General features: G+C 39.3%; 1 protein-coding gene across 3 annotated transcripts in view; it reads left to right on the top strand.

Annotated features, from left to right (window-relative positions):
• snrkb (SNF related kinase b) overlaps positions 1 to 16,276 on the top strand; it is a 50,427-nt gene that overhangs the window by 5,509 nt on the left and 28,642 nt on the right. For 2 of the 3 annotated variants that reach the window (XM_057836357.1, XM_057836358.1), the window contains exons 2-4: positions 1,203 to 1,379; positions 1,499 to 1,785; positions 1,868 to 2,262. In XM_057836357.1, the coding sequence (XP_057692340.1) occupies positions 1,565 to 1,785; positions 1,868 to 2,262 (616 nt within the window). In that variant the 5' untranslated portion in view covers positions 1,203 to 1,379; positions 1,499 to 1,564. The remainder of the gene's footprint in view (positions 1 to 1,202; positions 1,380 to 1,498; positions 1,786 to 1,867; positions 2,263 to 16,276) is intronic. The other variant, XM_057836356.1, reaches the window with a different exon arrangement.

The following is a 16,276-nucleotide window of genomic DNA, read 5'->3' as shown; positions in this document are numbered from 1 at the left end:
CGAAGCAAAAACTGGAATGGATTATGTAAATCAATGCGCTGAAAAACCTGCACCGGATTTAAAAAAAAACTGGATCGGAAGTCTGGATCGGAATTTTTCCGTGTTGGCCGATCAGATACCGATGCGCATTTTTTTGCTCATGTCGGCGTCCGATCCGATGCAAATATCGGATCGGGACATCTCTAATGATAATGCTACATGATGCATGAACAACGAAATGCGAACGTGGCCGGTATGTTAACGTACATAGCTATTAAGAGTTATTTAGATAACTATATCATGTGAAATGATATAATAATGTGTTGATAATTTCACATACAAGTAGCTCCAGAGTATAAGTCGCACCCACAGCCAAACGAGACAAAAAAACTGCAACTTATAGTCCGAAAAATACGGTAATGGTAAATAAAATGAATGAATCATCTGAAAGATTTTTGGGGAGAACAAAAATATTATTTAAATAGTAATAAATTATTTTTTTAAAAGGCAAATAAAAAACAAGCCATGATTAATAAAAAAATATAATTAATTCAAAATAAAATATAACTGATATAAAAAAATAAAAAATAAAACAAATTGTAAGAAAATACATTAAAATAAGTGTGGCCCATGTATATCTTGCTCTGGGATTTTTTTTTTTCAATTTGGGTTCTGTTTTATAGTCAGGTGCTGCTTGTTTCAGCAGAAACCTCATTGGTCAAACAGTCCTTGCTGGATCGGTTGGAATGAAATCATGCACCCCCTTGGCCCTTTGTGGAATTGCTTTGACACCTGTGGCATAGGCTGAGGTATGCAATGGAGGGACAGTGAAGTGATAGTTTATCAGTATTTGACCGGAAGAAACATATCAAAAGCCACTTGAGGGATGCCATCATAACAGTCCGCCTAACTTCGTCTTTCCAAATGGAGGCTGGCCAGACGGTATTCGTATTAGAAATTGAATATTTCTTGCAAGATAGCCCAAAGAACCTGACTTATAAAAAAAAAAATAAATAAATAAAGAGCCGAAAGACTCCATTCAGCCAAGCGGTCCGGAACCCACATCATCTCCGTTCCACAATGAGCTTCTAGCTGTCACCCTCTCGAACTGAGGTTGCATGTGACGACATTTGGGTGTTCATCTGTGCATGCAGTTCACTTTAGCTAATAACATGGAGTGACGTGTCTTGGCATTGATATTCTACACACTTGTTTGTCTTTAGGGCCACTAAGGACAGAAAATGAAAACGGCAGGGTGAACAGCCACACAAAAAGATCAGATATGACAAAAAAATAGCATTTGTGCAGACTTGCAGTTTGAACATATTTTGGACAAAAAGAATCACAACATGATTTATTGATGGAATTTCTACTGCCTTTGTTAGGCCAGCTTCTGTAAGGTAATGTATTATGGTCTTCTGACCATAATCACAACTTGGAATTTGAAACTGTATAAAGTAAAATAAACACTACCACCTCATGAAAAATACTGAACCTTTGTCTCATTTTTGCTTTGCAGTAAAGAGGATTTTTACCAAGAAAGCCCCTCTTCCTGCATTCACATCAAACCAATTTAGATGTCAACATGGACTGTGGAGAGAACATCCCGCCTCTAGATGAAGATCTCAAATCAAACCGCTTGAATCTCAATGGACTATACCATGTGGGTCGGACGTTGGGAAGGGGCCACTATGCTGTGGTCAAACTGGCTCGCCACGTCAACACTGGGCAGCTGGTTGCTATCAAGATGATTGACAAGACCAAACTTGATGTCATGGCAACAAGCCACCTCTTACAGGAAGTCAGGTATAAAGTTTTCTTCTTGCAGAAAATGAATGGAATTCACTTACTTCATACAATGCTTGAATTTTATTCCTATTGTTTTCAGATGCATGAGGCGGGTTCAACATCCCAATGTAGTTCGCCTTTATGAGGTCATTGACACACCCACCACCCTTTACCTGGTGATGGAACTGGCGGAGGGGGGTGACTTGTACGATTACATCCTCCGCCATGAAACGGGCGTTGCCGAGGGCACTGCCAAACGCCACTTTGCCCAGATTGTGCGCGCCGTGGCTTATTGCCATGAGCTCCACGTGGTCCACCGAGACCTGAAGCCAGAGAATGTGGTGTTCTTTCCTCAGCAGGGGGCAGTGAAACTGACAGACTTTGGCTTCAGTAACTTATTCAAACCTGGGACAATGTTGGCCACCAGTTGTGGATCCTTGGCATATTCTGCACCTGAGATTCTGCTAGGAGAAGAGTATGATGCTCCAGCTGTGGGTAAGAATCTTTTCAGACGATTATTGTGTACTATAGATCAGATTAGAGGTGGTACGAAATTACTTTCAAATAACTAACCCAAATTAATCTACCTATAGCAAAAGTTATTATTTATTATGGATTACTGATCCACTGAAAGTTTAATGGTCAAAAACTTTGGGTGGAACTCTGTCTGGTCACCTCACTCCCTTTTTTTCTGAAACCTAAAGTTTAGCCGAGCTTCGCTTTATCAATTTTTATTGATTTTAGATGTAATACACTGTATTCCTGATACAGGATATACTATAAAATACTGTATTTTGGCACATTAGAAATGAGAACATTTCAGTCATCTCCTCTGATGACTTGCACTGAATGCAAACTGACTTGGAATGAAGCCTTTGCTTTAAATTATCTGCCTCCTGACTGCTGTCCAAGCAAATGCGATTTTCACACTCTTGCCGTTTTCTGTCTAAACTTCTTAATGGTAAGTTAGTGTCATTGTGTTGAAAAAAGTATGATAATGCATCAATCTGACGTATTAGGGGAAAATGTCATTCTATCATGTACCTGCTCTCGTATTTTACACTCAAAGATGGCTGTGTTTTGCAGTAGCAGACAGGGTTGACTGCATGTGTTGTGACCTGTGCAAAAACAGACGTGCTCTTATATACTGTATGTCAATCAAAGGCCTTTTTCTCTTTTTCTCCTGTCTTTGTTATTATATACCTGTCAACCTCGGTCCAAGGTTTCCCTGATCAAACATGTCTAATTACCTAAATGCATAAACAAAACCCTTACACATCTAAAATTGAAGTGTGTGTGTGTGTGTGTGTGTCTGTAATACACGTTATGTGACTAAAACCCTGTTTTAGAGTTCAAAATTCTTACCATTAAATTTTAACACAATATTAAATGTTATTGCAACACACAGTGTTATTAATATTGTGGTAACGGATCGGTTTGCATGTATACTTCGGGTTTCAATGTTGATGTGTGTAGTGTTGTGTTTTACATTCTGTCCCTAAACTCACCGTCTGATTGACTGGAGAAACTGGAGGGAAGGGTGGATGAGTGAGAGGGAGTGAAGGATGTTGATTTGTTTTAAATTTGTTGGCATTGCCTAAGGCTTAAGAGTAGTTGCGTTCATGCACTCGCTTGCAAGTAAACCTTCGAAAACCCGAAATTGGCATTATTCTTGTAGATGCAAAGTGTAACGAGTGTAAGCACGTCTGTTGTGCAGTGCATAGAAAACTCCCTCCCGATGCCTTCAAAAAGGTGCGCTGGCAGCTAAAGCTGCTAGCCTAGGCTTTTGGCTTGGAGGTTAGCGCGCTCGCCTGCCGTGCTGGTTGCGTCATGTGGCGCGGGTGCAACACCTAACCTGGATGCGGGAGATGCATCGTGACGCGGCTCTATGCAGACCGGTTGCACTTGTAGACGCAACAATTTATCCATCCATCTTCCGCTTGCTCTGGGGTCAGGTCGCGGGGGCAGCAGCTTTAACAGGGAAGCCCAGACTTCCCTCACCCCAGCCACTTCGACTTGCTCCTCAGGCGGGATCCCAAGGCGTTCCGAGGCCAACTGAGAGACGTAGTCTCTCCAGTATGTCCTGGGTTGTCCCTGGGGCCTCCCGCCAGTGGGACATGCCCGGAACACCTCTCCAGGGAGGCGTCCAGGAGGCATCCAAACCAGATGCCCGAGCCACCAGATGCCCGAGCCACCTCAGCTGGCTCCTTTCAACATGGAGGAGAGCGGCTTGACACCGAATCCCTCCCGAATGACCGAGCTTCTCACTTCTTCTCTAAGGGAGAGCCCGGACACCCTGCGGAGGAAACTCATTTCAGCAGCTTGTATCCGGGATCTTGTTCTTTCATGGGTCACGACCCACAGCTCGTGACCATAGGTAAATCGAGAGCTTCGCCTCTCGGCTCAGCTCCTTCTTTACCACTGCAGACCAGTGCTCCATGTCCCAAGAGTTAGCTTCTGCAGCTGAGGGTCGGACCTCCAAGGCCGCCGCTTTTGGCTGCCGCCCAACTCCTTACGCACCAGACCGACCCCTTTGGCCCATCCTTCTAGTGGTGAGCCCATGTCAAGGGGAACCCACGTTGCCTTTTTGGGCTGTGCCCGGCCGGGCCCCATGGGGACAGGCCCGGCCACCAACTTAGATAATAGCTCCCTGAATTTTTTTACAATAATAAAATTTCAATATAACTGAAATAATTGAACTTTGTTTTAACGTCAAACAAAAACCAAGTGCAGGATTTCTCAGGCTCAATGTTATCTCTAGTAAATGCAAATAAAAACTTGTTTTCAGAGCTTTTATAAAGTAATAGTATACAAAGTTACTACTTAATGTTACTAGTTAATACTAGTGCAGGAGACAGCAGGCAGGAGAGAGAGGCGCGGCTGCATCAGAGTCGAAATAAATGGATTTTTTTCAAATCGGCCGGTCAAAAAAAAAAAAAAAAAGTCCAATACAATATATGGGAAATTTCCAAATATCAGCCCCGATAATCGGCCCGGCCTTTACCCTATTGCGATTGACGCATCGGGCACCTCTGCTATTGGTAGTTGAGTGTGTCGATGGTCTGCTCACCCATTAAATACTCTGGATGCAGAAGGATCAATATCTTCTCTGGAGAGAGTGCCAAGTCTACAAAGTCTACAGAACACCTAAATACAACAATAAGTTACGACGCACATTAACAAAAATAATGCTATGTTAGTATGTTGCGACATTTTTCCAACCCCACATTCAAATTTTCCAATATTTTTTTTTTTTTTTTTTTTTTTTTTTTTTTTTGTTTTCCTGACCTGTCACCACAATTTATTATTGGATTGGAGACTTCCAGGAGAATGGTTACCGTCTGCTCATCATCTAGCCTTGTCAGTGAAACACAAAATTGATATTTGATCCATTGTTTGACGAGTGTGCTCTAATTCTTTATTCCTTTACGGCAAAAGTACTGTATTTCAATGACATTTTATCAATATTCACTGTTTGGGGTGTCAATTTCATGAAAATAATATACAATATCAGTTCTTTGGTCAGCAATACGATATTTGCTGATATTGCAGTCTGCTACGAATCAATTTGGATCCAATTTTCAGAACCAGTGCAGTCAATCAAACCTACGAAACATTGTTGTTACATTTAAATGAACCGTCTTTTGACCAAAACAGAACATTTAAAAGATGACGACGTCGATAGTGTTTTCCATATTTATTCCTTTTGATTAAATTTGTTGCTTAAATACTTCATATAGTGATCCAGATCGATGTATTGGTACAGAGCTGCTCGCTGTATTTTGTTGCAAAGGCATCACTGAGACTGCCAGTTTAATACCAATAATGATTTCACTACCCTGTGAATATACTACGGTATAACAGAACGGGTATTACATTTGCTTTTGCAAAATAGATAGCAGAGAATACTGCACAATTGAGCGGCACATTGGTCAGTTTTATAGATTTTTTCCCCCTTCTCATAACCCTGATGAGCATCTAGCACCTCTCTGTGTCAGTGTGTCTTCTCGAGACTATTAAGAACCCCTTTCTCAGTGCCTCATGTCCTAAATAAGGAGTCCTCGTACTATTTGTCCTTTCACATTCATCTGCCTGTGTGTGGTTTTGTGTAATGTACGATAGGAGTGTGTGTGGGTGCGTATGACTGCGAAGGATTAGCGTGTGTATCTGGGTCAGTCTCTGCAAGCCAGCCAACTGGGCACGTTCTGCAGTGGAGCCAAACACTGCAGTAAGTGTAAATTGGTGTCTTGTCTGTATTTCTCATCTTCAGGGGTACCTTTTGTGGTACTCAACTCACTTTTTGATGAGAGGAAATAAATGTCCTTGGTGGTGTTTGGCGTAATGTCCTCTGAAGTGATTCAAGTACAGCTCGGGTTCAAATCTGTCGATTGGGTCTCTTCTGTGTTTTGTTCATATTGTGTCAGTGTTTGTGTAGGTTCTGTGTATGTCCTCCACCTTCCACCAGGGTAGTACAGTGTTCCTTCGCTACTTCACGCTTCAAACTTTGCGGCCTCAGTCCATCGCGTGTTTTTTTCAATTAAAAAATAAAAACAGATGAGCTGTCTGGAGCCGATCGCGCAGTATTACTCTCCGTTCCCCCCTCCCTCCCACTCCCTGCTCTTTGATGGTCAGGCAGTGTACTGGAGTTGCATGGTAAAGTTAACGATGATTGACAGATAGTTAAGCTTTGATCTTGCCAGAGGCGCCGGTCAGCCGAGAGTTTAAAGCGCCGCATGCGTTAAACAGTTGCTGTGGAAACTTATTGTGTTTTAGAGAGCAATTTGAGTGGACTCACTCAACGAACCATTTAATAAAGACAAGCATTTTTAAACCATTTTAAAATTGATTGGGTGTCTACATTGTTTCTTGTTTAAAAATAATTCAGTGGGACAGTAACATGTTTAAAACTTATCATAATTATTTCATTTGAAGTGCTTAAGAATAATTTATTAAAATATATACAATATACAGTATATACATTAAAAAATATACTTTGAGGGGAAAAAGTGAAAAAAACATGTCTTTTATGTACAGTGCCTTGCAAAAGTATTCGCCCCCCTTGAATCTTGCAACCTTTCGCCACATTTCAGGCTTCAAACATAAAGATATGAAATTTAATTTTTTTGTCAAGAATCAACAACAAGTGGGACACAATCGTGAAGTGGAACAACATTTATTGGATAATTTAAACTTTTTTAACAAATAAAAAACTGAAAAGTGGGGCGTGCAATATTATTCGGCCCCTTTACTTTCAGTGCAGCAAACTCACTCCAGAAGTTCAGTGAGGATCTCTGAATGATCCAATGTTTTCCTAAATGACCGATGATGATAAATAGAATCCACCGTTGTGTAATCAAGTCTCCGTATAAATGCACCTGCTCTGTGATAGTCTCAGGGTTCTGTTTAAAGTGCAGAGAGCATTATGAAAACCAAGGAACACACCAGGCAGGTCCGAGATACTCTTGTGGAGAAGTTTAAAGCCGGATTTGGATACAAAAAGATTTCCCAAGCTTTAAACATCTCAAGGAGCACTGTGCAAGCCATCATATTGAAATGGAAGGAGCATCAGACCACTGCAAATCTACCAAGACCCGGCGGTCCTTCCAAACTTTCTTCTCAAACAAGGAGAAAACTGATCAGAGATGCAGCCAAGAGGCCCATGATCACTCTGGATGAACTGCAGAGATTTACAGCTGAAGTGGGAGAGTCTGTCCATAGGACAACAATCAGTCGTACACTGCACAAATCTGGCCTTTATGGAAGAGTGGCAAGAAGAAAGCCATTTCTCAAAGATATCCATAAAGAGTCTCATTTAAAGTTTGCCACAAGCCACCTGGGAGACACACCAAACATGTGGAAGAAGGTGCTCTGGTCAGATGAAACCAAAATTGAACTTTTTGGCCATAATGCAAAACGATATGTTTGGCGTAAAAGCAACACAGCTCATCACCCTGAACACACCATCCCCACTGTCAAACGTGGTGGCAGCATCATGGTTTGGGCCTGCTTTTCTTCAGCAGGGACAGGGAAGATGGTTAAAATTGACGGGAAGATGGATGCAGCCAAATACAGGAACATTCTGGAAGAAAACCTGTTGGTATCTGCACAAGACCTGAGACTGGGACGGAGATTTATCTTCCAACAGGACAATGATCCAAAACATAAAGCCAAATCTACAATGGAATGGTTAAAAAATAAACGTATCCAGGTGTTAGAATGGCCAAGTCAAAGTCCAGACCTGAATCCAATCGAGAATCTGTGGAAAGAGCTGAAGACTGCTGTTCACAAACACTCTCCATCCAACCTCACTGAGCTCGAGCTGTTTTGCAAGGAAGAATGGGCAAGAATGTCAGTCTCTCGATGTGCAAAACTGATAGAAACATACCCCAAGCGACTTGCAGCTGTAATTGGAGCAAAAGGTGGCGCTACAAAGTATTAACGCAAGGGGGCCGAATAATATTGCACGCCCCACTTTTCAGTTTTTTATTTGTTGAAAAAGTTTAAATTATCCCATAAATGTTGTTCCACTTCACGATTGTGTCCCACTTGTTGTTGATTCTTGACAAAAAAATTAAATTTCATATCTTTATGTTTGAAGCCTGAAATGTGGCGAAAGGTTGCAAGATTCAAGGTGGCCGAATACTTTTGCAAGGCACTGTGTCTCTTTCCAATGATAAATCTGAATAAACACACAATGAACACACAATTTTTTTTTTTTTTTGGACTTCACAGTTTTTCACTTATCTCGGCGGGTTCTGGTCCCCATTAACTGTGAAAAACGAGGGATCACTGTATTGGAAATTAGTATAATGATGTTAATATAATAGGGAAACTACTGTTTTGTTAATCACAGGGCACATATCGAAACAGCCATTTACAAGCACATTCGCACATTCACGGACTAGGAACTGAACCCACGCTGCCTGTCAGGCATGTAAGCAGCTACAGTCATTGACTCATCAAGAATTTAAAAATACGTAGAAATAATGTATTCGTCCATCATAATTCTTATTCAAACTACAAACATTTTTGTTGTAACATTAACTTTTTCCACTGTCATATAACTGTTAAGTTAAATATACCGTAATTTCCCGAATATTAAGCGCACCCGTGTATAACGCGCACCCCAAATTTACTTGTAAAATCTAGGGAAAATTATTGTACCCGTGTATAACGCGCACCCTAATTTTAGCACCAATAAATAGAAGAATACAAGAAAATAGAGCTCGTGTACAGATACAGAAATATCATTTTACTGACTGGTGAAACACCGCACAAGCATAGCACATTGGTAGTTCAAAACATTACCGTAAACTGACAATATGCACGGTAATAATATGATCTGACAACTTCTCCAACTTACCAAAATCCAGGAGAAAACAAAACAGATGTAACTTTTCTTTTAAAGGCTGCTGTATAACTTGCTCGTTTCATCATGACGAATAAATGTTTCTTCCATGGATTGATACGGTAAAATAAAAGTGAGGACCAAAGCCGGAAATCGGAACGAGCGCATCACTACTGTAACAAGAGGAACTAATGTTATTAGGGTTTTAGTTTCCCGAGGGACAGATATAGTTGACGGACACAGGAAGTCTGTGTTGTGTTACGTTTGTTATAGTCAGAGTTGCCGAAATGCAATAAACGTTGATTCAAATGAGTTCAAGAAACTAAATTCTGTGCTTTATCAGGGGTGTAAAAGCAGAATTTAACACAGATGAAATCATTCAACCAATCAGAGTTAAGTATTACCGAAACAAAATGGTGACATCATGTACCGTAATGGTCGGCAACGAATCGCTGCATACGTTTTCTTCAACACAACATGGCCGTGTCAAAAAAAAATTGTTTTTTTTAAATCGGTCTTTATATCCATCCATCCATCCATCCATCCATCCATCCATCCATCCATCCATCCATCCATCCATCCATCCATCCATCCATCCATCCATCCATCCATCCATCCAATCTTAGAGCTGAAACGAGTACTCGAGTAACTCGAGTTTAAAAACTGATCCGAGTAATTTTATTCACCTCGAGTAATCGTTTATTTTGACAGCTCTAAGCATCACGTTTTGCTAGGACTACTTTTAATGCGGGACAGCGCGCTGTCACGTGCGGAGAGGAAGAAGGGGGAAAAAAAAACTTACCGCAGCCGACAGCCGCCACAAACGACGCCGACGTTGCTAAATACTAGCCCGCACAATGCTACATTGGTAACAGGTAGCGTCTGGTGCGTCTCATAGAGATCACATGTATGTTGAACTAGATGCGAATTGACAAACTCGGCTGCGTCTGGGCAGCGTTTGTAAACAGCCGCCATCTTAAAGCAGTACATCGCTAAGCGCTAATAAAGAGCGCTAAGTGCTAATAAATAAGATTAACGTTACTGTCGCTACTAGCTCACGTAACGTTAGCCCTGCGGAGGGCTAGGTTTCAATTAATTATGACCACTGTCGATGCGTGGCTAACGTGTCTTACATACAGGCTTTAACATAACATAGCATTGTGGAGTGATCAGAGTGTATAATAAAAACTCAATAATGCTAACTATCAATTTTAGCTCAGTAGTCATTGCTGGATAAAACACCAAGTAGCACTGGTCCCTAATGTGCTCCAATACAGCCTGTATCATACATTTATTTTGAACACTGCAAAAACTCAAAATCCTATCAGGACTTACAGTTTAGACTAACTTAAAACTTAACTAGAACTCAAAAATGGCTTGACACAAAGAGAAATTCAATTGAAACACGTGGGGAAAAAATCCTAATTTTTAAGTGATGTGTGTTATCAAGCGTAACGGCCTTTTTAGGTAAGATATATATATATATATATATATTAATAAGATCTAAAAGTTTTTTTAGTGAAAGCAGTGAATTAGTTTTTTTTTTTTTTAATTCTAGTTACATCTGAGATGCAATTGTTGGCTGTTTTCAACAATATACATCGGAAAATAAAGACAATGATTGACTGAAAATGGTTCAAGATTAGATGAAATGTCTTGTTTTCTCATGTATATGTATAATTGCTCTCCACCTAAAAATATATTTGTTTTATCCGATTACTCGATTAATCGATAGAATTTTTAGTCGATTACTTGATTACTAAAATATTCGATAGCTGCAGCCCTAATATATATATATATATATATATATATATATATATATATATATATATATATATATATATATATATATATATACAGTGGTACCTCTACATACGAATTTAATTCGTTCCAGGACCTTGTTTGTAAGTCGAAATGGTCGTATGTCGAGCAGGATTTTCCCATAGGAATACATTATAATTCCATTAATTCGTTCCAAAGCCTAAAAACATACACTAAATTCTTAATAAATACTGCTGGCACTGTTACAAATGGCAATTAAACATAGAAAAACAAATAAGTTATAAATAAATAATTCAGAATAATATAATAATAAGAAGAATAATTAATAATTATTCCTGTAAATAATGTAACGAATCGGATTCTAATATGGCGGACACTTTTTACTGTCCCTGAACGCACCGCGAAGCTGACGTCTCAGTGAGATAGGTCAGTGCGGTAGAGATAATACTTTCGTTTTCTTGAGAGCAGTCAACTGCTTAAGACAATGGGCGTTTTGTGTTGGGTAAGTTCTTAAATAAATGATAAAAACGTGACGAAGCTGGAGATTTCCTTGGCAATGTTACCACAATAATAATTGTCACCTTAACTTATAAATAGTGGCGAACGGTGGTCGGAAGAGGACCATGGAGCTGTATTGTTGAGCCAGTTCAGGGACGCGCACCCCAAGCTCATATTTTTCTATAACTTGCATCTTCATTTCAAAGGTAAGCATCACTTTTTTCCTTGTTTCTCCAACTGTATCAACTTTTTTTGAAAACTGTGTTGATTTCTCACACAAGAAAATCCACCGTGCGTTCGTTTGCAGTGCTGTCATGTCGTCGTATTTCGAGCAACTCGTCGGATGTAGAAACAAATGGCGGCTCAAATTTTACGTCGGATGTCGAAAAGATCGTGTGTCGAAGTGATCGTATGTAGAGGTACCACTGTATATATATATATATATATATATATATTTCTGTCTCGATCCCTGTACCCGTGTATAATGCGCACCATGATTTTACAAGTTGATTTGGGGGGGGAGTGTGCGTTATATTCGGGAAATTACGGTAGTTATGTATTGATAATGAGATCTTAAAAAGATAAAATATCTCAATTTAGCACTGGCAAAGGCAGAATTTACCCTCGCCATGTCCTTCCATTGAACAACTAGTGATCGATCGAAGCAACGATAACTAAGAAAGATGTCCCTAGCAAGCTTTGCCTTCTCGAGCAAATTGCTGAAACTTTGCATGTAGTGGGGTAGCTAGTCGGATTACAGATGCCCAGAATTTTTTTGTGGTGTTGCATTTTTTGCCTCCCCAAACCGAAAATGCACCTGGAGAGATGGCTATGATAGCACTTTCCCTGTGTAGTGGCAGTCAAAAATTCTTTTTTTTGTATGGTCAAAACCACTCTGTTAGTTTAGTTCAAGACTTTGCATATATATATCGGTCGTAATTTTTTAAAGACAAATTGTGCCCAGACCTTAAAGGACAGCATTCTTTATAGGGATCAATCTTTCTGTTATTGGTAAATGGTGTTATACTTGTATAGCGCTTTTCCACCTTTCAAGGCGCTCAAAGTGCTTTACACTACATCGCCATCTACCTACTGGTGACGCAGCACCAGGAGCAATGTGGGGTTCAGTATCTTGCTCAAGGATACTTAGGCGAGTTCATCAGGGCAGAGAATCGAACCCACAACCTCTGGGTTGGGGGACAACTACTGTACCACGCCATCCTCACTAAAGTCACTATTAAGTCAATTAGACTCTGATTTTCAGTTCTTCTACAAATCGTAGTCTACAAGAAACATTAAAGATAACCGAATTGGTAAAAGTTCATATGGAACTGAACACTACACTAAAGAGAAAGGTCTATCAGTGATATTCCCTAAGATATCAGTTAAAGTGCTCTATATACACATTTTAAGAGGTTTACTGTTTTATTCAAAGCATTACCATCAGTGCCGAATGAAGTGCTGTCTTGTGTATTCTATTAGAATATCGTGTGCTTTTAATAGAAGAGGCTGAGTCAGTACTAGCACAGCCGTCTCACAGCAAGAAGGTTGGGAATGGTTATCTGTCTCTTTGTCTGTCTTGTGATTGACATGTGATTACTCCAAGGAGTACTTTGGAATCAAGCCACATTTGTCCATGTATAAAATAGAAAACAGATGTTGATAATGATGAATAGACACAGGCTTGTCTACAGGGCCGTCTGTCTTTAACGAAGATAAACATAGCTTCCTGTTACATAATATTTACCCATACTGTGTGTACTGTACACAGATTAAGTGTACTCAAAAGAGGATGTGCTGCTGCTTTGTTAATGCCTTTATGCTTTTTATTTCCATTTTATTTTTTTATTTAATCAAAGATGATGATTCATTCATTTGATGATTCCTAAATCTGTGTAAAAGAAAAATGAAAATGTCTATTACATGCATCATTAGGCTGAACATATCACCTGATCATTGTTTCTCAAAATTACTTCAGTTAGTGCTGAGTTATAACACCCCAAATTAAATATCTGGGGTCCCCCCCCCCCCCCCACCAAAATGTCAATCCTTGTGTGGGGGCAGTGGTGGTTACTCCCAACTGAATTTTAGGAATCAGAGGAAAAATGAACTGTGTAGTACTAGTAACCCAAGTCACACACATGCCAGAATAGATCGGTTTAATTTTCATCGGGCAGGATGTTTGGGGGCTGTCAAATTGGCCCCATTTGAAGGGGAGCGGGGCTCTAAAAAAACGCTTTCGAGGGACACTCCACATGTCTGGCCACTGTGGCTAGTGCGCAATGCAAACATTTAATTAAACTTTTTTTAACTGACTATATCAAAACTAGGGATGTTCCCAATCCGATCTGAATCGGGTGAAAAGGATCAGGTTTTTAATTTTTTTTTTTTTTTTTTTTTTTTTTTTTTTTTGTGACGCTAAAAAGTAACAAAATAATCCAGAACTACAATGGCATCGCCAAAAGAAACATAATTTTTTTTTATATATTCTGCAACACTCCCGTAAAAAGCGGAAGAGGAAGTACTGTAAACAGTACAGTACTTTAACATGTTTGGAACTTTTGTTAATTTTGACAGCCCTAATCTTTTTCAATATAATCGCGTTAACGCGCGGTAATTAATTTTTTTAATTAATCACGTTAAAATATTTGACGCAATTAACGCACATGTCCCACTCAGACAGTATTCTGCCTTTTGGTAAGTTTCACAGCAAGGGTTTTTGTGCTGTCTAACAGCGAACTCTTGTGGTTGCTTTGCGACATGGTTTATTATTTTCTTGCCAGTTTTCTTTCTTCAATATGGTTGCACGACGTCTCGGGCTGACGCCTACGTTGTAATGTTGTGCTTATATGATCCTTGGACAAGATTTGTCCGTAAGTATGGTTGTTGTAAAGAATGTACATATTATGTTAGTGAGCGAAATGTTATATTTTTTGTATGAGATGCTTTTTGTTCATGTTTAGTGAACCTGTATCACGTGCTAAGCTAACGTTGTTGCTAATGCAATGCTTGTGTACTTTTTTTTTTGTAGTTTTACGACGGTCTAAATAGGACAATGGTTTGAGGCCATTTTATTAATAAATCTGATGAAAAAGGAAGAAGTCTGATTATTAAGGCGTCGTTCACGAGCTGTCTAGCTTTGGAAAAAGTAGACGCTTCGGAGTGAGGACAACATAGACAGATTTAAATGACAGTAGAGTGAAATGCCCACTGCAGTCCTTATTTACCGTATGTTGAATGTATATATCCATCGTGTGTCTCATCTTTCCATTCCAACAATTTATTTTATAGAATATATATATAATTTACAGAAAAATATGGCATATTTTATAGATGGTTTGAATTGCGATTAATTACGATTAATTAATTTTTAAGCTGTAATTAACTCGATTAAAAATTTTAATCGTTTGACAGCCCTAAAAAAGATATATATATATATGTATCATTATTATTATTATTTTTTTTTTTATCCGATCAGGACTCAGTATGGGCTAATGCTCAAAATCAGGTGACTCGGACTCCGGTGCAAAAATATGCGATCAGGACATCCCTAATTAAAACTTTTTCTCTTGGTTTGTAAGTCAGGGAAAAGATATACTGGCTAGGGTCTTCACACAAGAAAAATCCGCCGTGCGTCCTGCGGGAAAACAATGAAATTGTGACGCTGTCATAATTCGTCATATTTCGAGCATGTCGTCATATGTCGAGACAAACGACGAGTCAAATTTTACGTCGGACCTCGAAAGGATCGTATGTCGATGGGATTGTATGTCGAGGTACCACTGTATCTATAATAAAGATTTCAAGTTAAAAAAAAAACTTTGTAAGACGGCTGTAACACAACAACTGAGAAACACTTTCTCAAACTTGATTAAAATTTGGAGCTTTTCAAGTTTTATAGATGAACAATCCTAAAAATCAAAACAAAACAGGTTTGGATATATAATGAACCCCTTTACGTTATCCTGTACGGACAAAAGTATTGAGATGCACGTCCTGAAACTGTGTCAGGGATTCGCAAGGACCCCTTTATTGCTTCAACGAATCCACAACAATTCCACACTAACTTGCTTGTGGTAAAGGCCATTTTCTGTTCCAGCATGTGCAAAACAGTTTTCATAAAGGATGGCTGTGTGTACTCAGGAAGAACATGTCCTCAAGCACATTTTCTGGGATTAACTAGAATAGATTGTGAGAATATTGACACTCGAACCTCACTAGTGTTCTGCAAAAATTGACATGAAAAAAATTATTTGTTTCTGTTGTGCAAGCACCAAAACCGCTGATACCATTGCCTAGAAATTGTGTGCTTTTGCGTTATCTAAGGGAGTCTGACATAACTTCTTTGCTCTAAGGCGTAACGTAACAAGGAATCACACGTAAGAAACCGCCGTAAAGTGGATCTTTTTAGAGCATGCAAGATAAAAAACATTTTCTCAATTTTTAGATCATGCTGCACACTGCATCAATGTGTATCAACAAGGTCTCAACCAACACACACTGTCCCATACAGTCTATATTGAGACAATAAATGGCCCCGGGAAATTCCAACAAATGTCATTTTTTCTTTTTTTCTAACAAGTGTCATAAAGTTTATCTCCATGTCCAGATTTTACAATTTAATGTGGAAAATCCGCTTCAGACTTAAATTTTAAAAGGCTTTTATTAGGCCTGGATCCAAGTACATACAAGATTTTAGTTTCAATTTTCTAGCGTGGACCCCACATTTTTTGTGGCGTGTCAAAACTTGAAATTATCCATAGTCAACAAACTTTAGTAGGATAAATGCTACGATGCCAAAAACAATTCTAACATATTACCGGTAAAAAAATTTATATCTACCATCTACTCACTGTTGTATCTACCTAGATGTCAGCCAAC

The sequence above is a fragment of the Corythoichthys intestinalis genome, chromosome 5, assembly GCF_030265065.1.
Source record: "Corythoichthys intestinalis isolate RoL2023-P3 chromosome 5, ASM3026506v1, whole genome shotgun sequence".
NCBI classification, from domain to species: Eukaryota; Metazoa; Chordata; class Actinopteri; order Syngnathiformes; family Syngnathidae; genus Corythoichthys; species Corythoichthys intestinalis.
Note: the sequence above shows the minus strand (reverse complement) of the source record. Positions and strands in the feature narration are given on the sequence as shown.